The sequence below is a fragment of the Rousettus aegyptiacus genome, unplaced genomic scaffold, assembly GCF_014176215.1.
Source record: "Rousettus aegyptiacus isolate mRouAeg1 unplaced genomic scaffold, mRouAeg1.p scaffold_m13_p_14, whole genome shotgun sequence".
Taxonomy (NCBI): domain Eukaryota; kingdom Metazoa; phylum Chordata; class Mammalia; order Chiroptera; family Pteropodidae; genus Rousettus; species Rousettus aegyptiacus.
Genome location: NW_023416289.1, coordinates 30572707 through 30596404, shown reverse-complemented (window position 1 = coordinate 30596404; position 23698 = coordinate 30572707). Strand labels below are relative to the sequence as shown.

The 23698-nt window shown below is 49.6% G+C and overlaps 1 protein-coding gene across 6 annotated transcripts in view; it reads left to right on the top strand.

Annotated features, from left to right (window-relative positions):
• Window positions 1–22001, top strand: part of ANKRD11 (ankyrin repeat domain 11) — a 190358-nt gene extending 168357 nt beyond the window's left edge. For 4 of the 6 annotated variants that reach the window (XM_016129423.2, XM_016129420.2, XM_016129419.2 and 1 more), the window contains exons 5-13: window positions 723–893; window positions 1101–1304; window positions 2642–2784; window positions 5075–5222; window positions 5698–12314; window positions 16174–16272; window positions 16358–16501; window positions 18804–18896; window positions 21007–22001. In XM_016129423.2, the coding sequence (XP_015984909.2) occupies window positions 723–893; window positions 1101–1304; window positions 2642–2784; window positions 5075–5222; window positions 5698–12314; window positions 16174–16272; window positions 16358–16501; window positions 18804–18896; window positions 21007–21192 (7805 nt within the window). In that variant the 3' untranslated portion in view covers window positions 21193–22001. Of the gene's footprint in view, window positions 1–166; window positions 261–722; window positions 894–1100; window positions 1305–2641; window positions 2785–5074; window positions 5223–5697; window positions 12315–16173; window positions 16273–16357; window positions 16502–18803; window positions 18897–21006 lie in introns of all 6 variants that reach the window. The other 2 variants (XM_036231554.1, XM_036231553.1) reach the window with 2 other exon arrangements.
• Window positions 22002–23698: the final 1697 nt, after the last annotated feature.

Here is a 23698-nt window from a genome sequence, read left to right as displayed (position 1 = left end):
CCCTGCCTCTTTTAAAAGAAACAGCAAATGCATTTCTGTTCAGCATTGACAGGATATTTTGTAACGGGTGAGATAGGTGGAGAATTTGCTTGTTACAAGGAGGCTGAGACGGGATGGCCGCGGTGTTCCATCGTGTCTTGTTAGTGCTCTGTGTTGATGCCTTTAGATGCCTCCAGCTCAGTCCATGTCGTGGTACAAGGCGGGTTCGCTCCTCGAAGCGCCATGGCATGAAATGGAGGTGCCTAGAAGCAAGAAGAAAGGTACAGTACTACAAGTCGGCCTTGATCTGTTTATGTATTTCTAAACTATATTTGCCATTTTATGTCTGTACTGTTTGGAGGCGGGATGGGAAGGAGGAATTGAATTACAGATACGCGTATTTAATAGATGGAGACCTGTCCTGTGTGAGCCAGGACTTTGGCGATCAGCTGTCCCACTGCCCTGTGCACAGTGGGTGGTCTGGGGAGGCACCTGGAGTGGAGTGAATGGTTGGTGGGGGCTATGGCTTAGCAGGCTTCATTGGCTGATAACAAGGTGTTGGAATTGTGTCTCACAGTTACTGCTGGAAGAGGTGATAATGAGCAGCAGGAGTGCTGCCAACTCAGTTCTTTCCCTTTCCCACTGTGAGGTGGGAGGCGGGGGCTCTGTAATGCCAGGTAAGGCTCTAGGTTCCGAGGACTCCATGGCATGAAATCTCCCCCCTCTCCTCCACCGCCTCACAGAGAAGCAGGGTCCTGAGCGGAAGAGGATTAAGAAGGAGCCTGTCACCCGGAAGGCCGGGCTGCTATTTGGCATGGGGCTGTCTGGGATCCGAGCCGGCTACCCCCTCTCCGAGCGCCAGCAGGTGGCTCTCCTCATGCAGATGACAGCCGAGGAGTCTGCAAACAGCCCAGGTGAGCCTCCAGGAGGGTGGGCGGTGGGTATTCCCTGGCACTGGAGAGGCTTTTTTCCTGGGGATAGGCACCCAGGTAAAGACATCCCTTTTCCCTTGTAAAGACAGCCCAGGTGCTGGAGGTTTCTACAAAGCAGGGATACCCCCAGGCCCAGCCCTGCTGGCTCTGCCCTCAGTAACGCTTCGCCTATCCTCTCTTTGGCTGCAGTAGACACAACACCAAAGCACCCCTCCCAGTCGACAGTGTGTCAGAAGGGGACACCTAACTCTGCCTCAAAAACCAAAGATAAAGTGAATAAGAGAAACGAGCGTGGAGAGACCCGCCTGCATCGAGCTGCCATCAGGGGGGACGCCCGACGCATCAAGGAGCTCATCAGTGAGGGGGCTGATGTCAATGTCAAGGACTTTGCAGGTGAGCGCTTACAGCACCCAGGAGATGGCAGAGCAGGGGGATGACACAGGCAAGTTCACAGAAGCACGTGAGGCTGGCCTCCACAGGTGTGCAAAGCCCTCTGGCCAGCCATCATTGTCCTGGCAGCAGTAGCCTTGAAGCTAGGACCAGCATGGAAGGAGCAAGAGCCAGTCCCTGGGCCAGTGTGGTTCTGTGGGTGTGTCCTGGGTACATGGGGCAGACCCCACTCTTAGACCAGTATAATTTGTTGTTTCTGAGAAGGAATTAGTTTCTTGGAAAGTATTTAAAAATAAAATCATTTTTCCATTGTTTTTAAGAGAAGTGAGGAATTTTTAGCTATTACTCTGCTGTGTTATATAAATCTCTAATTTTGTACTAGAGGAGTCATTCTTTCTGGCTATTGGAGGGGTGCCTTTGGCATATTTAGAAAGAAGCCAGATCACCCAAGCAGAGGGTGCCTCTGTGCCTGGCAACCCAGGGACACCCTCCCATTTCCCAGAGTAGAAATGTTACCTGGAGACTCTCATTTTAATTTAAGACAAATGATCATACCGCCCTGACCTGGGACAGGCTGAAGGGAGGGCCTCATCATTGCAGTTCAGTGTTGCCTATTTTTTGCATAAAATACTTCTATTATGCCTTGATGCATCATCAGCAGATTCTAGTTGTTTGTTCAAAGTGGATTGAGAACATAAGATGGGAGAAGCAGTCTTCATGCAGAATCCTTTTAGAGTTTCTCCCCTTTTAGAATTTTTCCCACTGGCCTAGTTGGCAGTTGTCCAACCCAAACCTAATTTAGCACCTTTTTAAATAAAAAAGCAATTTTCCTAAATTATAATTTCCCAAAGCACTGAAAATTGTGTCCACAGAGCGGCCCACTGTTTGTACACTGACATATGTGACTACTTTACCTGGTGGCAGATTGAGGCTCCTGGCTGCAGCCAGAGAGTTCTCCTCATGTGGCCTCAGCCATGTGACCACAGAGGGCATGTTTCCAAAATGGGAGGTTTTTCTCCCCATATACTGATGGATGAGCCGGGTTGAGGCTGCCCCGCATGACACTGTTCACCAGTCCTCCACCCTTGTCAGGTTATTGTTCTTCATTATCCTTGCAAGTGGTTAATCTGTAGGATTGATAAGCAAGATATTCCCAAGCAAATAAGAGGCATCCCAGTAAAGAGCATTCAGGGCTTTCCTAGGCCTCCAGCTTTTCGCTGTAGAGGACAGACTTCCAGGGCCTTGTCCTGTTGTCACCATCTTCGGAATGCTGCCTCAAATGGGACAGGAGTGACGTTCCTGAGGATTAAGTAACATATGTCCTAAGTGTCTGTTTCCAGGCTGGACAGCGCTGCATGAGGCATGTAACCGGGGCTATTATGACGTTGCCAAGCAGCTACTGGCTGCGGGTGCGGAGGTGAACACCAAGGGCCTGGATGACGACACACCCCTGCACGATGCTGCCAACAATGGGCACTATAAGGTGGGCCTCCCATCCGACTTCTGCATTGTTCTGTAGCTCATTTCTCTCTGTCCTCGTTGGCTTTCATGTTTGCTAGATAACTGAGAAAACACCAGAGCTGTTTTCTCTGCCCATCTCAGTTTCTTGTTCTGGGTCCTGACAACCAGCACTATCTGTAGCATGTGTGACAGAGCCCTGTTCTGGCCATACAGGTGTGGTTGGATTTTAGTAGGTGAATGATTATACCCATAGGAAGGGAGTGGCCCTCTGGGCTGCCGCTGGACCCTGTCCTTGTCCCTCTGGTTCAGTAAGATCCAAAAAGCCTTGACTGATGTGATACTGAGATGTGTAGCCAGGTCAGCAGCAGTGAGTACCCCAGTGCCTGGTTTTCCCCAAGAAGACTTGGCCTTTTGGGGAAATGGCTGCCTCCAGGTCTGAAGCAGGAGATGCACATGATGTGCCTGGTGCATCTTATGCTGCCAGAAAGCAGGGTGGTCACAAAGGTGAGGTCTTATTGTAGTCATGACCAGCACCATCTTGAAGAGGCCCCTGGCCAAAGACACAACAGTTGAGCATGGTGAGGATGATGACACCAGTAGACCAGAATGCACCGCAGCTATTGGAATTCATAATGGCTTCTTAATGGCAGAGCTGCCTAGTCATTTTTTGGCAGATGCCAGGGAACCAGTAGCCTCAAGAGTGGTAAGAGCACATTTTGACAAGTCACTGCAGGGGAGAGGCAGATGGGGAGGGAGCCCTGAATTAAGATTTCTGAGACAACTAAAGAAAGCTGAACACTTATATATATTTGATGTTAGGAATTACAGTTAACTTTTTATGTAAGATAATGGTGTTATGATTTTTTGTTTTTTAAGGACCCTTTTAGAGCAATATACTGAAAAAGTTTATAAAACATTTGGAATTTGCCAAAACTACCTGGAGGAGTGGGCAGGTATGAGTGAAATGAGGTTGGCTGTGAGATGGTAGGAACAAGCAGGGAGGAAGGGGGTCATCATTTGAATCTCCATACTTTTCTAATTATTTAAAAACTTTCTATTATGGAAAATGTCTGAGACTGCAAACTGGTGAGAGAGGCAGAATAAAGGGGCCGCAAAGATATCTCCATCCTATTCCTGGAACTTGTGACCTCACATGGTAAGGGAACTGCAGATGGGAGAACGTGAAGGACCATGAGATGAGAGTTCTTGATCCTGTAGTATCTGGGCAAACCCAAAGACCCTTTCCCAACCAGGTCAGAGTTATCAACAGAGGCAGGAGGGAAAAGGATGTAAGGGAGACCAGACCTACACTGCTGGCCTCAGAGGCAGGGACCATGGCCAAGGAAGGCAGCAATCTCCAGAAGCTAGGATGGTCCTTAGCTGACAGACAGAACAGACACAGGAGCAGAGTCTCTCCACTGTAAGGAACCTTACATGCACGTAAAGGAAGGAGCCAACACCACACATCAGCTGGGTCAGCTGGATTGGTTTTGGACTTCTGGCAATAAGAGATTGTCCTGATGAAGAGGTAGAAACTGTTAACTACAAATAGGATATTTGTAGTTAACTAAGAATAGAATATGTGAGTAACAAGTTTACATCAGTCCTTATTAAAGATTTTTCTCATGCTCTAATCTCAGACTGGACTAAAGTTGAAATCGAATTTTATATTCGTACTTGAGTTCAGTGAATCAGCTGTCTGGGACATATGAAGCACAGGTTGCTATAAAAGAGCTGAAAGAGCTGTTGAAATGTCACCTTGAGTATTTTTGTCATTTACAAGACCATCTTTACCCATGTACAATAAAGCAAAGAAGGATGATCGTACTTTCTAAAATAAATGAAAACATAAAATAAACCTGCTTGCAGAAGCTTGGTCTTTGTTTCCTCTATTCTGTAAAACCTCCTCCAATAAAAAACTTCCCCCTAAACCACCAGAACCCTTCCATGACCACAGGACCCTGCTGGATGCTGAGCTCATCATTGCGGGAGGGGAGAGCCTGTGTGAGAAGATTCCAGGAAAATGGTCAGCTCGTCACAAGGGAGAAGGTCTTCTGTGGGAGTTGGGACTGTTCCGCCTGCAGGAGAGCCCAGAATGGGAGCCAGGATCCCATTAGTGTTTTTCCTGGGGGAGAAGCACAGGTCCAGAGACCCTGCCAGGCAGCGCTGGGCACACAGCTTCTGGCTGTAGACCTGGGGGCTGTTTCTTGGGGTACACAGGTTCTCTGAACAGGTTGCGGTTTTACATAGGCAACTGTAGCACATTCGGTGTTTCTCAGAACGCACCTTCACGTACCTGTGCTGTCTTGTAGGTGGTGAAGCTGCTGCTGCGGTATGGAGGGAATCCCCAGCAAAGCAACCGAAAGGGCGAGACACCGCTGAAGGTGGCCAACTCCCCGACCATGGTGAACCTCCTGTTGGGCAAGGGCACCTACACATCCAGTGAGGAGAGCTCAACTGGTCAGTGGCTGGGCACCAGACCATGTGCAGGGTGGGGGCTGTGGGGGCAGGAGCAGGGTGTGTGACACTTACAGGGGTGCAGGCCTCCTAGTACTGCTTCGATGCCAGAGGCAACATTAGTTTTTATCTGAAGATCAGCACACAGGGTTCCGGCCTCCTAGATGCCTCATACTTATAAGAACTTTTGGATTGTGAGGACCTGGAGTTTCAGTATCAAAAAGCCTGCCGGTTTATCCTAAGGTGCCAGCTTGTCTTTGTGCAAACCTCTCTTTGGTTTCCTTTGGCCCATGGTTGGCCAGAGTTTACTAACTTAAGTGAAATGCTTCTCTGGGTGGCTTCCCCATCCCTCCCAGAGGTGACTAAGTGCTTGGGGGGAGGGCTTTTTCCAGGTTACCTCTGCAGACTGCTTTCTCCTGTCATGTCTGTGCAGGTGGTTTGAACCTGCCTCTGACATCTTTTTCCCTATTTTCGACAGAGAGCTCAGAGGAGGAAGACGCCCCATCCTTTGCACCTTCTAGTTCAGTTGATGGCAATAACACGGACTCTGAGTTTGAAAAAGGCCTAAAGCACAAGGCTAAGAATCCAGAGCCCCAGAAAACTGTGACCCCTGTCAAGGATGAGTATGAGTTTGACGAGGACGACGAGCAGGACAGAGTCCCTCCAGTGGATGACAAACACTTACTGAAAAAGGATTATAGAAAAGAGACTAAATCAAATAGTTTTATTTCTATACCCAAAATGGAAGTGAAAAGTTACACTAAAAATAACACAATTGCACCAAAGAAAGCAGCTCATCGCATCTTGTCAGACACATCAGATGAGGAAGACGTCAGTGTCACTGTGGGGACAGGAGAGAAGCTGAGACTCTCTGCACATACAATATTGCCCAGTAACAAAACACGAGAGTCTTCTACTTCCAAGCAGCAGAAGGAAAAAAATAAAGTGAAAAAGAAGCGGAAGAAAGAAACAAAAGGCAAAGAAGTGCGGTTTGGGAAAAGGAGCGACAAGTTCTGTTCCTCTGAGTCAGAGAGCGAGTCCTCGGAGAGTGGTGAGGATGATGGGGACTCAGTGGAGAGCTCCAGCTGCCTCAAGGAGTCCCCACTGGTGCTGAAGGACCCTTCCCTGTTCAGCTCCCTGTCCGCCTCCTCCACCTCATCTCACGGAAGCTCTGCCACCCAGAAACATAACCCCAGCCACGCTGACCAACACACCAAGCACTGGCGGACAGACAATTGGAAAACTATTTCTTCTCCTGCCTGGTCAGAGGTCAGCTCCTTATCAGACTCCACGAGAACGAGACTGACCAGTGAGTCTGACTCCTCCTCCGAGGGCTCCAGTGTGGAGTCGCTCAAGCCAGTGAGGAAGAGGCAGGAGCACAGGAAGCGGAGTGGCCTGCAGAGTGCTCTGTCAGAGAAAAAGAGCTCCTTCCACTCCAGCGTGGATGGCGCCATTCCCAAGCTGGACAAAGAGGGGAAAGTGGTTAAGAAACATAAAACGAAACACAAACACAAAAACAAGGAGAAAGGGCTGTGTTCAGTTGGTCAGGAACTCAAATTGAAAAGTTTCACTTATGAATATGAGGACTCCAAGCAAAGGTCAGACAAGGCTATACTTTTAGACAATGACATTTCCACAGAAAACAAGTTGAAAGTATTAAAGCACGATAGAGACCACTTTAAGAAAGAAGAGAAGCTGAACAAAATGAAGTCAGAAGAAAAAGAATGGCTCTTTAAAGATGAGATAATAAAGGTCTCCAAAGATGAAAAGTCACTCAAGAGAATCAAAGACATGAACAAAGACTTGAGTAGGTCTTTCCGAGAAGAGAAAGACCGCTCGAATAAAGCAGAAAAAGAGAAATTAGTGAAGGAAAAGTCTCCAAAAGAGGAAAAACTGAGATTATATAAAGAGGAAAGAAAGAAAAAATCCAAAGACAGGCCCTCAAAATTAGAGAAAAAGAATGATTTTAAAGAGGACAGAATTTCAAAAGAGAAGGAAAAGACTTTCAAAGAAGACAAAGAAAAACCCAAGAAAGAAAAAGTTTATAGAGAAGATTCTGCTTTTGATGAATATTGTAATAAAAGTCAGTTTCTGGAGAATGAAGACACCAAATTTAGCCTTTCTGATGATCAGGGAGATCGATGGTTTTCTGACTTATCTGATTCATCCTTTGATTTCAAAGGGGAAGATAGTTGGGATTCTCCAGTGACAGACTACAGGGACATTAAAAATGATTCTGTTGCCAGACTGATCTTGGAAACAGTGAAAGATGACAGTAAAGAGAAGAAACGGGAAAACAAAAGCCGGGAGAAGCGAGACTACAGTGAAAAACGGAGTGACAAAGATGCTTTCTTTAGAAAGAAAGACAGGGACTATCTGGATAAAAACCCTGAGAAAAGAAAAGACCAAATTGAAAAGCATAAAAGTATCTCCAGCTATCTTTCAGAAAAGGACAAAAAGAGGAGAGAGTCTGCTGATGGTGGGCGAGACAGAAAGGACAGGGATCTGAGTGACATCTGCAGGGACAGAAAGGACCCCCTTGAGAGTGCCAAGGAGCGGAAAGATGGCAGAGTGAAGGCCGAGGAGGCATACAGGGAGGACCTGAAGGAGTATGGCTGCGAAAGTATCTTTAAGGACAGATCCGAATGTGACTTTGGCAAGAGTCTGGAGCCATGGGAAAGGCATCATCCATTGAGAGAGAAAGAGAAGAAAGATGGCCTTGAGAAGGAGAAGAAGGAAAAAATAAAATTAGAAAAATATAAAGATAAATCCAGTGACAAAGATAAAAATGAAAAATCTATCCTTGAAAAATGTCAGAAAGACAAAGAATTTGATAAATGTTTTAAAGAGAAAAAAGATAGTAAAGAAAAGCATAAAGATATACATAGCAAAGACAAGGAAAGGAAAGCATCTCTTGACCAAGTTAAAGAAAAAAAGGAGAAGAGTTTCCCTGGAGTTATCTCAGAAGACTTCTCTGAAAAAAAAGATGAAAAAAAGGGTAAAGAGAAAAGCTGGTATATTGCAGATATATTCACAGATGAAAGTGAAGATGAAAAAGATGATTATACAGCAAGCGGATTCAAAATCGGAGAGGCCAGTGAAGTGCAGAGGGCGGACAGCCTCCAGGAGAAAGACGACGGGAGGGAGCCTTACCCCTCAGACAGACACCGGAAGCACTCTGCCGACAGGCAGCACTCAGAGAAGCAGAAAGAGAAAGAACTCAAAGAAAAGAAAAAGGAAAAAGGAACCATGGAAGGAGGGAAAGACAAGAAAGAAAAAGGCTTTGAAAAGCACAAAGAGAAGAAGGATAAAGAGTCTACAGAAAAATATAAGGACAGGAAAGACCGAACTTCAGTTGACTCTACTCAGGAAAAGAAAAACAAACAGAAGCCCCCAGAGAAGGGGGAGAAGAAGCCCTCTGCTGAAGACAAGGCCAAGAGCAGACACAGGGAGAGGCCAGACAAGGAGCATTGCAGAGAAAGGAAGGCATCAAAAAGTGCCGAGGTGGAGAAGAGCCTGCTGGAAAAATTAGAGGAAGAAGCTCTTCATGAGTACAGGGAAGATTCCAATGACAAGATCAGTGAGGTATCCTCCGACAGCTTCACAGATCGAGGGCAGGACCCAGGCCTGAGTGCCCTCCTGGAGGTGTCTTTTACAGAGCCCCCGGAAGAGAGGGTCAAGGAGAACTGCCCACAAGAGAAGCTGAAGGAGAAAGAAAGGCACAGGCACTCGTCATCATCATCCAAGAAAAGCCATGATCGAGAAAGAGTCAAGAAAGAAAAGTCCGAGAAAAAAGAAAAGAGTGACGACTACAAGGACATTGGCAGCAGGAAGGACTCCAGCCAGTATGAAAAGGATTTCTTGGACACTGATGCTTACAGTATTTCTTACAGTACGAAAGCCGACATAGAAGATGAATTAGATAAAACCATTGAATTGTTTTCTACTGAAAAGAAAGATAAAAATGATACCGAAAGAGAACCTTCCAAAAAAATAGAAAAAGAACTAAAGCCTTATGGATCTAGTGCCATCAACATCCTGAAAGAGAGGAAGAGAAGAGAGAAGCACCGGGAGAAGTGGAGAGAAGATAAGGAGAGACACAGGGACAAGCACGGGGATGGGCCCCTGAGACATCACAAGGACGAGCACAAGCCTGCAGCCAAAGACAAGGACAGTCCTCCAAGTTCCTTTAAAGATAAGTCCAAGGATGAAAGCCTGAAACTCAGTGAGACCAAACTGAAGGAGAAATTCAAGGAAAATCTAGAGAAAGAAAAGGGCGAATCTGTAAAGATCAGCAATGGAAATGATAAGTTACCGCTGTCCAAAGACCCAGTCAAGAAAGATGTCAGGCCCAGGGAGAAGCTTCTGGGAGATGGTGATCTGATGATGACCAGCTTTGAGAGAATGCTTTCCCAGAAAGACCTGGAGATTGAAGAACGCCACAAACGGCACAAAGAAAGGATGAAACAGATGGAGAAGATGAGGCACAGGTCCGGAGACCCTAAACTCAAGGAGCGGATGAAACCAGGGGAGGACGTGAGGAAGAAGAGTCTGGATGTTCCTCCAAAGAAGCCCCTGGGGCTGGACCCTTCCCTTAAAGACAAAAAACTTAAGGAGTCAGCTCCTGCTCCACCAGCTCCCGAGAATAAGCCCCACCCGGGACCAGCTGTGGACACCAGAGACTGGCTGGCGGGACCTCACATTAAAGAGGTCTTGCCAGCTTCCCCCAGGCCTGACCAGAACCGGCCCACCGGGGTGCCCACCCCTACATCTGTGGTGTCCTGCCCCAGCTACGAGGAGGCAATGCACACGCCCAGGACCCCGTCCTGCAGTGCTGATGACTACTCTGACCTCATTTTTGACTGCACAGACCCCCCGCCTGTCTCCAGCACAGCTGCCAGCGCCTGCTCCCCGCCCTTCTTTGATAGATTCTCTGCGGCAGCGAGTGGGATTTCAGAAACCCCAAGCCAGACACCTACAAGGCCTCTGTGCACAAGTCTTTTTCGTTCAGTCTCGGTTGATATCAGGAGGACCCCTGAAGAAGAATTCAGTGTTGGGGACAAGCTGTTTAGACAGCAGAGTGTCCCTACTGCATCTAGTTATGACTCGCCAGGGCAGCACTTGGAGGACAAGGCCCCTGTCCCTCCAGGTCCCCCTGAGAAGTTCGCCTGCTTGTCTCCAGGGTATTATTCCCCGGACTATGGCATCCCCTCCCCCAAGGTGGACGCTCTGCACTGCCCACCCACAGCTGTGGTCACCGCCACCCCCTCCCCAGAGGGTGCCTTCTCTGGTTTACAAGCAAAGTCCCCTACTTCACATAGAGATGAGCTGTTGGCTCCGTCCATGGAGGGGGCCCTTCCCCCTGACTTGGGCATTCCCTTAGATGCTACGGAGGACCAGCAGGCCACTGCTGCCATCATCCCCCCAGAGCCTAGCTACCTGGAGCCCCTGGATGAGGGACCTTTCAGCACAGTCATCACAGAAGAGCCAGTTGAGTGGGCTCACTCTGCTGCTTCGGAGCAGGGCCTTTCTTCCAGCCTAATTGGGAGCACCCCTGAAAACCCTGTTAGTTGGCCCATGGGGTCAGACCTTATGCTCAAGTCTCCACAGAGATTCCCAGAGTCCCCGAAACATTTCTGCCCTGCCGAGTCCCTCCACCCTGCTGCCCCAGGGTCCTTTGGCACCACGGAGCCCCCTTACCCTGTATCTCCTGTCTCATACCCTCTGTCGGTCACTGAGCCAGGACTCGAAGTCAAAGATGCCTCGGCAGAAGCAATCCCAGCAGTCATCTCCACTGCAGAAGAACCAGCCCCTTATGCCCCTTCCTCCAGGCTGGAGTCCTTTTTCAGTAACTGTAAGTCCCTTCCGGAAGCACCACCCGACATGCCTCCAGAGCCTGCATGTATGACCACCGTGGCTCAGGTGGAGGCTCTGGGGCCTCTGGAAAACACCTTCCTTGAAAATGGTCATAGCCTATCAGCCCTTGGCCAGGTGGAGCCAGTGCCCTGGCCTGACGCCTTCCCCAACTCTGAGGACGACCTGGACCTGGGGCCCTTCTCACTGCCAGAGCTTCCTCTGCAAACTAAAGATGTTTCTGATGTCGAAACAGAACCTGTAGAAGAGAGTCCTCTTGTTCCTCCAGAAAATACCCCTGCAGGGGCCCCCGTGGTCCTGAACGGTGGGGATGTGGCTGTACCAGCTGCTGAGGAACAGCTCGTGCTGCCTCCTGACCAGGCAGCCACCCACCTCGGTGTTGAGCCCTCATCCTTGCCCTCAGAGGGGCCAAAGCCAGATGTGATGCTGGAAGCCACGGTGGAAGCAGAGGCCGTGTCAGAGGGGAGGGCCCCTGAGGCCTCTGATTCCAGCTTAGGGCTCACAGCCTCCCCAGAGCAGCATCCACCAGGAGGCGGAGATGAGGAGGCTGAGTGCCCAGACCCCTCGGCGGCATCCCACAGCATACCTGAGCCCCCTGGGGATGGCCCTGCACAGGCAAATGTGGCAGATAGGGCTGGCCCCCATGATAGTGCTGGGCTTGAGGGGCCTCCAGGCAGTGTCCAGTCTGAAACTACAGAACCAGAACCCAGACCCACAGCCGAAACCCCAAAGGCCCCCAAAGTTGAGGAGATTCCCCAGCGCATGACAAGGAACCGGGCTCAGATGCTGGCTAACCAGAACAAGCAGAGCTCACCACCTTCCGAGAAGGAGCCTGCCCCTACTCCCACCCCCAGAGCGAAGGGCCGTGGCTCTGAGGAGGAGGACCCCCAGGCCCAGCACCCACGCAAACGCCGTTTCCAGCGCTCCAGCCAGCAGCTTCAGCAGCAGATGAACACATCCACACAGCAGACGCGGGAGGTGATCCAGCAGACACTGGCTGCCATCGTGGACGCCATCAAGCTGGATGACATTGAGCCCTACCACAGCGATAGATCGAACCCATACTTTGAATACTTGCAAATCAGGAAGAAGATCGAGGAGAAGCGCAAGATCCTCTGCTATATCACCCCACAGGCACCCCAGTGTTATGCCGAGTATGTCACCTACACAGGCTCCTACCTCCTAGATGGCAAACCGCTCAGCAAGCTGCACATCCCTGTGGTGAGTCCCAAAGTGGGGCCCCAGCTCAGGAGGGTGCCAGGTGATGGGTCAGGATCCTGTTTGCCATGTGTGTGAATGCAAATACTAAACCGTTGGGATACCGGAGCTCGCTTAGGGCAGGTGTAGCACTGTCCTGGGACCAGTGTCTAGCATGGGGGTTGTTGACACAGCTCCTGGGTCAGGAGATACATTTACTTTTCTCTTCGTCATTCATCATTTTTCTTGTGTCAGCTCCCTGTCCAGTGCCTGACTGGGTCACTGTGTGCCCATTCCTTGGGTCCATGCCCATACCCTCTTGACCATCACGTAGCTCCCTGTCTGCTATAGCTGGGTCCTGCAGACCTCCAACTAGAGCCAACTCCAGTGCTATTCAGTCTCTGGTCTCAACATCATCCTTACCTGGGACTGTGGCTGATCCAGGCCTACACTCCCATGTCAAGCACCCCTGCGCAGCAGTCCTCCCTTTTGCAACTCAGCGTCTCCTCCCAACTCCCTTTAACAACTGAAGTCCTACCACACGAGGGTCTATAGCCTCACCCCAACCCTGGCCTCTCACACCTGAACCCCTCCATGTCTCTTGTCTTGATTCCCAGCAGCTCCAAGTTGCTGATCTTAGGCCAGGCCTCAGCTCTCATCACAGTGGAGCCCTGAGTGACCCCGGCACCTTTGCTACCTCCTCGAAGCACACCCTTCACTGGGCTTCCTTCCTTTCCACCTGGTGGGCTTGTCCTTAGTCAGTACCCTACCCACTGCCCCTTTTCCTTGGTGGCTCACCCTCCACCTTGACCTGATGACTCTGTGCAGATGCGACACATCTAAAACCCACCATGCACACCAGCCTCCACCCCTGTCCTTGTGCCCAAGTCAGCCATCAGCAAATCCTGCCGGACAAGGGATATGCAGGCCAGTACCTTTGATGTTACTGCTTGACCCTCTCCACCCTCTCCCCTGGGCTAGCTCCTGCTTATTCTTTGCCCACTGGGGTCTTGTCTTTTCCTAGTAGGCAAAGGGGTCTTTTTAGAGTAGAGCCAGACCTCCACCATTTTCTGCTCAGCTACAGCCTTCTCGCCTTCAAGGACCCCAGCCCATTTTCCCTCCCAGGTGTTGCCCATTCACACTGTGTACAGTTGACTTGCTTCTTTCCTTTGATCATCGGACTCCTTTGAAGAAAAGCTGGGACTTCTGTTTGATTTGTCCATTAGGCCCAGAATGGGCCTCAGTCACGACTGTTGAATGAATGCTGGTCGGGATGAGCTGATTCCTGGGGCCTGGGGAAGGCCTGGGCATGCAGTCAGTTTCGGAGGGAACTTCCTGTCTTAAAGGATGGTCATGTTGGATGTGTGTATCTTGCTCTCAGACCTCAGTATTCCAGAAGTGGATTTCTATGCTGCCTCTTCCCCCAGACAGAAGACTCAGCTAATCGGGACTGACACCTAGCATCTTCTGAATGAAGACAAGCACCTCTGAGCGTCAGTTTCAAAGGACGAGGCATGAGAACACGGCCTCCATCCACCTCCCCACCCAGCCCAGTGCTTTGTTCCCAAGGAGCATGCTAGCTTTGAACTCAGCAGGATGATACCGGCATCGCTGCTCGCTCTTCTCCTGGTGGTCTAATCTTGAGACACCCTGGCGAGTGGAGACCAAGGCAACCCTGCCCTTGTCTGGCCTGGGAGGGTCAAGCTTCCTGCCCTCTTCTGGATCACTAGATTTAGAAAAATCTGGCCTAAGAGTTGTTTGGTGAGGTCTTTAATTTTGTTATCAAAATAAAAGAGTACCATGATCACCATACGAAGTGTGGAAAATTGAGAAAACAGTAAAGGTCACTGTATTCCTACTACCCAGGGTTCACCCTGTCAGTGGCCCGTGAGTCTCTACTTTACTGGACTTGTGCATTTCTAGAAGAAAGCTCCATGTTACTTCCTGTTACCACATAATTGAGCACCCAGGCTGTTAGGTGAGGGCAAGCAGAGGTTAGGTGTTCCTGGATTTCTCACCAGGCCAGAGGCATGGGGCTCCCTCCCACCATGCCACCTGTGGCCAGGGCCTCATTCAGGCAGCTGTGGTACTAGGTCTTAGTGTTTTCTCTTCAGGATCCAGAAGTGATGGTGTTTTAGAAATATTCATACCAAAAACAACTGAAAACCAAAAATGCTTACACCTAGATGCCCCACTGTATTCGTGACTCCCTGCCTTGTACCACCTGTAGGTGGCCCAGGTATTGTCAGATGAGGAAGGCACACTAGGTCCCCGTGAGGCTGAGCCCATTGAGGCAAAGGGGACAGAGCAGAGCATGATGGGTAAGGTGTGCTACTGAAGTGATCAGCGAGATGTTCTAATGTATTTTGAGCTAATTTTAGGCTGACAGTTAAGCACAGGGAGTGCACGTGCCCTTTGCTGAGTTCCTGAATGCTGCATCTCCTCCTGGGTCTCCTTCATCTTCCTTGAAAGGCACAGTCTGATGACATTTTTGAGGACTGTTGATTAGGTATTTGGTGGGATGTCCATGACTGGACTGAGGGGTGTGTTTTGGTGCGAACACCCAGATATGACATAAGACCTTGGTGCATTGTGTCAGTTCTTGGTGTCAGCAGTCATGTCCTGCTGACAGTGGCCCAAGTCTCCAGGTGTCTCCACTGTGCAGTTACTATCTTTCCCTTCATAGTTAATATCTTGGGGAAGGTACTTTGAAACTCTTAAGTCCTGTCGTCCTGGAGCTTGTGCCCACTGATCTTAGTCTGCTCAGTGGATCTCGTCTGTGGCAGTTAATCCTGTGGTGTTAGCCTCACGCTGACTTTCTGTTTCACTCTCCTTCTATGCGTATTGATTGAATTTTTCCTGTAATCCAAAATGAATCACCATTACTTATTTTATGTGCAAATCATTCCAGTCCTGGCCATCAAGAGCTCCTTTATTTAGGCTGCCCCATCTCAGCACACCCTCACTTTACAGCCCCACGAAATATCCCAGCTCGGCCCTGTCATCAACCACACAGTCCCTTCTACACATCCGCGGTGCATGGCGCTCACTGTCCTGGGTTCCACAACCTGGGGGGTGGAAGTTACTCCACATTCCTCTGGTCTACACTGAAATTTTGACCTCATTCTGTGCTTGCACCTTTCTTCGAGAGAGAGACCCCATGCTTCTTACCTGCAATGTGTTCACTGGCCTCTTCACTCCCAGTGTACACATCTTGTTTCACAAGTGCTGGTCCACCCATGAAGTGCCTGGACTGGTTAGAGAATATACATTTGTGGGTTCTTCTGGTCTTTTGCTTCATGGTGTCTTTTCCAGGGTGACCGGGTGAACACGCTCTTCCCCTCACTGATCCCTCGATAGGACAGGTGGCCTCAGTTGTTGCATGTGTTTTGTGTTAAGTGCCTGCATCCCATTTGGTGTCAGGGTTTATTTGGGGGCTGTGAAACCTCACTGTAAATAAAGGCAACAGCCCTGCATCCTCCTCCTCTTCTGTCCCCTGCTTGCTCCTCTTCCATCTTTGCTATAATTCGTCCTGCACAGACATCACTACATATGTATTCTTGATCTCTTCTTTCTTGCATGCATGGTAGCAGGGTAGACACTCTCTGTACTTTGCGTTTTATACATCGCAATGTCTCTGGAACCCAAATCCCCCTCATTCTTTTTCACAATTGTGCAGTGCTCCTTTCAGGGCCAGGGTCCGTACCATAGTTCATTTATCTGTTTTCTTGTGTACAAGCGTCTAGATGTTTCCAGAGAATTACCTGGTATATCTGCATTTCGTGTGACTGGAGGTGCATCTTCAGGGCAGACTTGGTTCAGTGTTGTTGGTGCAGCTTCCCAGCCTTCGCTAACTCCTCCCTTTCACCCTTTGTGACTGTAGATCGCGCCCCCTCCCTCCCTGGCGGAGCCCCTGAAGGAATTGTTCAAGCAGCAGGAGGCTGTGAGGGGGAAGCTGCGCCTGCAGCACAGCATTGAGCGGGTAAGAGGCGGCCTTGGGTGGGGGCTGCAGGCCTGGGATGCCTTTGGTCATGTTAGCCTTAGCTGACCTGGCTCCTGTCCTACAGGAAAAGCTGATCGTCTCCTGCGAACAAGAGATCCTGCGGGTTCACTGCCGGGCAGCGAGGACCATCGCGAATCAGGCGGTGCCGTTCAGCGCCTGCACCATGCTGCTTGACTCTGAGGTCTACAACATGCCTCTGGAAAGCCAGGTTGGTGGCCACCGAGGTTGGGCACTCACACCTGTCTCTCAAGAAGAGTTAGGCCTTTCAGGCTTTAGCTACACACACAGGCAGGAGCTGGAAACATTGACATACCATAGACTTCCCTCTGGTCAACGTGAGTAGGTCTGCCCCCAGGATGGGGGAGGCAGGAGTGATCTTATGCTGTTATAAGGTGCCGTGTGGGCTCTGCAAGGCCATTCTAGGTCCTCTTGGGCAAGCTCCTGGCTAACTAGGCTCGGTTGGACCTCAGTTTCAGGCACTGAAGAGTTAAACTTTCCTCTAAAATATGCACATGATTAGGATGAGCAGCACCCAGAGCTGCTGCATAAATAGCCTTGTGCAGTGAAGGCCCCATAGGAGGCTGTTATGTTGGCTGTAGATAGTGTTGGCCTTGTGCCAGCTGGGTGACAGCAGCAGCAAGGCCTTGCAGCCAAGGGCCAAGAGGCATGGGAGCCTGGGGCTGCTTAGCATAGCAGTGCTTTCTCCAATGGGCACACAGGTCCTAGAGTACTATTAGAACTTACCTGCTGGTCTGGTGCAGGCTGGGCAGCAGAACCCGAGGCACTGCTTACCTGTCCTCCAGAGCGGCCCTGCCTCAACCACTGCAGTTGGTCATCCTGGCTAGATTTGATCCATGTGGTCATATCCTTTGTTTCCCCTATTTGACTTGACCCATCACTAAACATGTGGGCACCTCTGCCCTACGGGTCTCCCTGCTTCTGTCTGCTGGGATGTAGGACTGTGCTTTTAAGTGGCCCTGTCTGCTGGTGACCCCTAGTTTTAGGAATATTCATCTGCCTTTTGACCTGTGCATAGACTCATCTGAGATTTAACACATGCAAAGCAGGCTTTCATGTCTGCTATCATCCATCCTAAGCTCAACTGCTTCTCCCACCTCCTGCTGCCCACAGCACTCAGGCCTGGCCTTCTGAGGCTATCTGCCCTGGATTTTACTCCCCAAATTATTCTTCCCCAGCAACCGGTGACTTTTTAAAAACCACCTAGCATGTGTCATTCTAGGCCTGGTTTCTGCTCCTCAGCCGTCCCCAACTTCCCGCTCACATGGACTTTTACAGAACACTGTTGTTCCCTTGGGCCTCTCCTGCTGCCCCCTTCACCGTTCGGGCCTTGGTGCCAGGTCCCCTCTTGACAGATGCCCATCCTAGCTCCCTAGCTGGTATGATGAGCTCCTGTTGCACCCCAGGCTCATGGTAGGATCACATGGACCCCTGGGGGTTCTGAGCAGTATTTCTGGGTTGGCTGTGGCTGTGTGGTAACAAACAGTGGTTCATTGTTTTTAACTAAAAACTTTTTTATTCATGCATTAAAGATTTTCCGTTTACTTAGTACAGTCTTTAAAGTTATATCTTTAAAAATTTATCTATCTCACATACTATGCATAACATGTTTTTTTGTAAAACAAAACATTTGGCAGCAAACTAAAAATGTTTGGTTGGGGGATAAGTGATTTTATTTCAGGGATTAGGTGTTTGGAAGTTGGGCTTTTTGTATCTGAAAGGAAGAAAAAGGAATCTCTTGCTCTTTAAGGAATTTCCTGTGTTGCTTCTGAATGTCAGAGAGAGAAAGCCTCAGGCTGCTCTTCCCTTCAAATATGTTTGGTATGGGGTCTGAGCTCAGCCACTAGCTGGTGGGCATGTCCCCATAGCTGAGAGACTTTCACTCTTTCTCCTCAGTGTGCTGGCCACCCTGACACCCAGGGAGAACCAGACAGTAGGAGTCCTAAGGCATGCCTGTTTGTATACTGTAGTCCATTACAGGCATAGATGCCGCCATACTTGAAAATGGTGACATTAAGGTAGCATTCTTACAGAGTGAAACTGGGAGGCTGGCCCTCTGCCACCTCAGGCCTCTCAAACATCCTTTTCAAAGAAAATATATTACTACCGTTTTTTAAACAGAAGAAATTGAAACATGCTATAGCCAGCTTTACTATGCTGCCTCCAAAAGCAGTGCGGGCCAGAGGCGGAGTGCTTCCTGATTCTGTTTCCTGCATGGGGATTGTGTCAGATGCCCTCGTTGGGGATCCCGAGTCACTCCAGGGCAGCTCCACCACGGATGGGCCCCACAGCCTCCCAGGGCAGATTATGAAAACTGTCTGGGGAGGAGAGGGACAGAGGGTCATGCTGGCTCATCCTAGAGCACAATTATGATGTGTAGATTCAGGAATGAGGCTGCAGCTTTTATTCTTAGTAAGGAGGATTTGAAGCACTGTGCAGGTTTGCCTTCTTTTTTGTTCCCATCAAATGCTCATATTTGATTTCTTCTCCAGGGTGATGAGAACAAATCTGTGCGAGATCGGTTCAATGCCCGCCAGTTCATCTCCTGGCTCCAGGATGTGGATGACAAGTACGACCGCATGAAGGTGAGTGTACTGTACTCTGCTCCCCTCAACGCTGCGCCTGGGCTGAGTCTCCAGGAGTCTACTGGGGTGGGGGAAGGCCGCTGCCAGGTTCCATGTTTGGAGGTGACAGTTTAGACTCTCTCTGAACCCAGCTGATACTTTCAGGGAGCTGAGGTCTCCGTGTCCCCATGTTGCCTCCTTAGAGTGTCTTCCCTCCTGTCCAGGTATGCGGGGAGCAGCTCCTGTCACCGGCTGGCAGTCAGACCTCTGTGGGACCCCACCTTGAGCCCTTCTCAAAGGTCACAGCATACACCCATCACCACTGCTCTGAACATGCTGACCAGTGCAGCAGGCAGAGGATAGGTGGGAGATAGAAAGATTATTAGCAAGTAAGAAGCAAATCCTTATCTGCAGTTGCTAGAATTGCACTTGTGGTCACCTATGAGAATCAACCGTAAAATTTACCAATAATAGTATGCCAGTTACAGTCAACACACAAGTCAGCACCACACCAGAAAGCTCCATGAGGCAGGGTCAGGTGGGCTATGACTGCTGTCCTTTTCCAAGAGCTACAGAGCTGACGCAGGGTGATGCCTGTACTTAGAGAGTAGGACTGTTTCCAGGGTGCTAGCCTTACCTACACCCCTTACACCTCAGTGTCACGACTATGGCACCATAGCAGTGCACACAGGTGCCACATGGGGTAGACAGAAAGCCCAGAGCAGAGAACAGCGAACCCATGTGGCGCTTCAGGCCCTCCAGGGTCTCCTGTCAGAATGCGGGTGCAGGTAGTCCATGTGACCATTGGTTTCAGAATCACAAGTTAAATGAGATCCTATTTAGTAGACAGACTGCCAGCCTCCCCTGTGTGTTCCTGTCCTGTGGTCACTTGATAGTTTTGTAGGGTAAGCAGTATCAAGCAGTATCAAATTTTACAGTGTTTTGGCTGCCTAACCTAACAGGTTAACTTTATTCATTTAAAATTTAGTAACACATAAAAAACAAATTCATTGGATCAACCCAATAAAATGGAAACCCAGAAGTCCATCAATAATTCAGTGATTAAATGGCGTGTGGAAACATCCAAAGATTAAAATTTAAAAGAATAGGTAATATTTTAAATTAGGCGGACATGGCCTGACCAGTAAGGGTATCTTAGCTACCCAGTGAAGAGGGTCCATCCTGAGGTTCAGACACATTCCAGCATACATGGGTGAAGAAAGTTTGGAGACATGGCTGCCCCACTGCAGTGCACAGTAGTTATTTTTGAAGATTAAAGATAGAGGAGGATTTTTATCCACCCCCCGCCACCTTCATCACACTTTTTAAAAAACCATTGTTTTTAAAGCAAAGCAGACAATGTGATATAGTCCATCCTAAATAAATGTATGTGTATCTAAGGAAGTATTTTCCTGTTTGCTTACTGTATCATTGTCAAATTTTGTTAATCTTAAGTATAGGCTACTACCTGGCCATGTTTAAATCTCCTTTGTTCCCAAAATGTGTCCCATCCTGGGTCCAAATGTGTTAGATCTGGTTATGTCCTATTCCAGTAATTCAGTTAAAGTCATTGTTTCAGTTTTCAACTTCGTACCTACTTAATGTTTTAGTACCTATTTAGTAATACACCCATGAATATTTAAACACATACTAAACCCTGGATAACCCTTTTTAAAAATTAAGTACTTTTAAAAGACATAATTTCTACTATAAATGCAAGTGAAACCAATATTACCACCCATAAATAATTATAAAATGAAAACAAAAGTAGTTGTAAGTTCTAATGAGACGCTGTTGTGAAACCCACAGGGGCGGGGACACAGAACGGTGACAGGGACAGACTCTCCATGTGGTCAGCAAGACCACTCACGGCAGCATGAGAAGGCCAGGGGTGGTCAGCTAGCCTGCAGGATGGCGCTGTGGCCATGCAGAGGCACAGACTAGCACAGGCCACCACAGTGGGCCATCCTTCAGCCAGAGCTTGGTGAGGGTCTCTCTACCCCTTCTTCCTAGTGGATATTATGGCAGGGTGAGTGCAGTGGGGGCCCAGACTGAGTCCTCTTGGGCACCTGGAGAGAGGATAGGCCAGGGTCTTGTTTCCCATTTTCCTTACCTGCTGTTTCCTGTGCAGACGTGTCTCCTGATGCGGCAGCAGCATGAGGCTGCAGCTCTCAACGCTGTGCAGAGGATGGAGTGGCAGCTGAAGGTCCAGGAGCTGGACCCTGCCGGGCACAAGTCTCTGTGTGTGAACGAAGTGCCCTCCTTTTACGTGCCCATGGTGGACGTCAATGATGACTTCGTGCTTCTGCCAGCCTGACACACCATGGGACAGCTGCACAGGACACAAGCAAGGGCCACATGCGTCAGCCCAGCACTGCTGCCAAGCCTGGACGGCGGAAGGAGACCTTGTCCCTCAGGTGGGGGTACCCAAGGAAAACCCTGCACTTTTCCCCCTGGAGTGTGGCTCTTTCATACCAGCTGCCACGGGAGGACGAGGAGACCGTGGGGACGTGGACACGACAGCCTTGGGGTCTGTTTTCCAGCCATCTGCACGGGCATTTCAGGAGCTGCAGAACAGAGTGCGTTTTTTTTTAAAGTTCTTGTTCCATTCTGATCAACTAAAGGAAATGAAATTAAGGCGCTCACCCCTCACAAATAGTGACCTCCAGGTTGGGCAGCAGGGAGAGTGCCATCCTGGCTGCTGTCACGTTGCCATGGAGCCGCTGACAGCCGCAGGCCTCAGACTAGGGCTAGGACGTTGTGCCGAGCGAGGGCTGGCTGCGCCGCCCACCCGCCTGCCTACCACAGAGGGACACAGAGCCAGGACTCTCCGGTTGTGTTTTTAATGGAGTCAAATCCACGTGGTTTGTATATTTTTCCTTTAATCTTGGGCATTTTGTTTCTCTTTCTGAGAACATAACTTGAAACACTACAGAGCCAATAATCATATAAAAAGTGTACCCGTAAACGCTGTACAGTTTTATACACATTCACAATGTACTTTTGCTGCCTTCTAGATAATTTATTTTGCAACACATTACTGCACAGTTGTAAATAACTTATGTACTGTAACATCACTTCAGTTATGTGTAAAGAAATAAATAAATTAATTAAATGCTCTTTGTACATGACAGTCCCCTCCCCGGGAGGGGCCAGCACGCAGGACTGGGAGATGAGGGGTCATGCCACATATAATTTTGAAACATTATACAGTTGACTCTTGCACAACGCAGCAGGGAGTGGGTTGGGGCACGAAACCCCCACACAGTTGTGAAAATCTGCGTGTAACTTTTCAGTCCCTCCAAAGTTAACTGCTATTCGCCTACTGTTGACCAGAAGCCTTACAGATAACACAATCAATTAACATATTTTGTGTGCTATATTGTATACTGTATTCTTATAACAATGCTAGAGAAAAGAAAATGTTAAGAAAATCATAAGGAAAATACATTTACAGTATTTATTGGGAAAAATCCACATCTAAGTGGATAAGCATAGTTCATACCCGTGTTGTTCAGGGTCAACTGTTTTCCCCCCTTTTCTTGCCCTCGTTGGGACCTGAGGGGCCATCCTCCACTGCCCCAAGAGCTGCTCAGCTCACGATGGGGAGGAGCTGGCAGGAGAGGCCAAATCTCTGTGTTCTTCACATCCCAGCATCCCAGGCAGACAAGGGTGTGGGACAGAGCCCTCAACTCCTACAAAATGCCAAGGCTTTGTATCTACTGAGGAGGCCGAGGGTGTGTGAACATAGGACTAGCCCCAGGCTGCCAGAAACCCAACATGATGCCTGTGTCATCTGTCCTGAGGGGCCTGTCAGAAGTAGGAAGGAAATGGTCACTCGCTGCCGGGCCAGCAGGTCCTCTGGGTAGCTTGGCCTTGGAGATACCACTGTCTAGGCCTGGCCAGTTCTCACTCCCTGACTGCCTGCTCCCTGTGCTGAGAGCAAGCTGCCACCTGAGCTTCTGCTTGGGGCTGAGAGTCTGCATTGCTAACAGCTTTCCCCATGAGGCTGCAGCCGGTGTGAACTCCCCACTTTAAGAACCCCTGTGCTACCTGAAAACCAGCTTGGAGGGCAAGAGTTGGAAGTTTGAGCCCAATACGTCCCAGCAGGGGCCAGGCCTCGCCCAGAGCAGAAAGGGCATTCGCACCCCGTGTACCTCTCCAGGAACGAGATGAGAGCTGACATGGTGGCTGCATGGTGTGCCAGACCACATGGGGGTACGTGGGGGCCACCTCCTGAGTAGGGGCTCCCAAAGTGGCATTTTCCCCTAGACCACCCTCACCTTGTCCTGTCTACACTCTTGTTCTGACTTCTGGCTCACAGAGTTGGCTCCCCCAACATCTGGGGTGCTAGAGGGGAAGGGACAGGCCCAGGCATCAGGGTCTGGGTAGGCCTTTTCCTTGTTCATGTCCTGCGACCCCTCACTCTCATCACTTCTCCATGCTTCCTGTATGTACTTGGTGGGGGCAGCAGGAACTATAGAAATGAACCTACACAGGAGGGAAGCTCTAGCTCTGCCTTACCAGCATCTGGGAGCACCATTCCTGGTGCCATGTCCCCTGCAGAGCAGCCTGTCTAAAAGCTTGCCCCACACTGGCCTGAGGCGGCCTGCAACCATTACCTTCTCAGGTGTAGGGCTCCAGTCTGGCCTAGTCTCTTCAGGAGGGTGGGTTATGCGCAGGGCCTCAGTTTGCCCAAAGCACCTGGTGTGACTTCCCTGGGTCCATGCCTAGGGTATGGGGGGAGGATGCCCTCTCTTTCCTTCTGACTGTTCTCTCCTTAGTGCAGATCTGCTCCAGGCTGTTCTTGCCACATGTGTTTC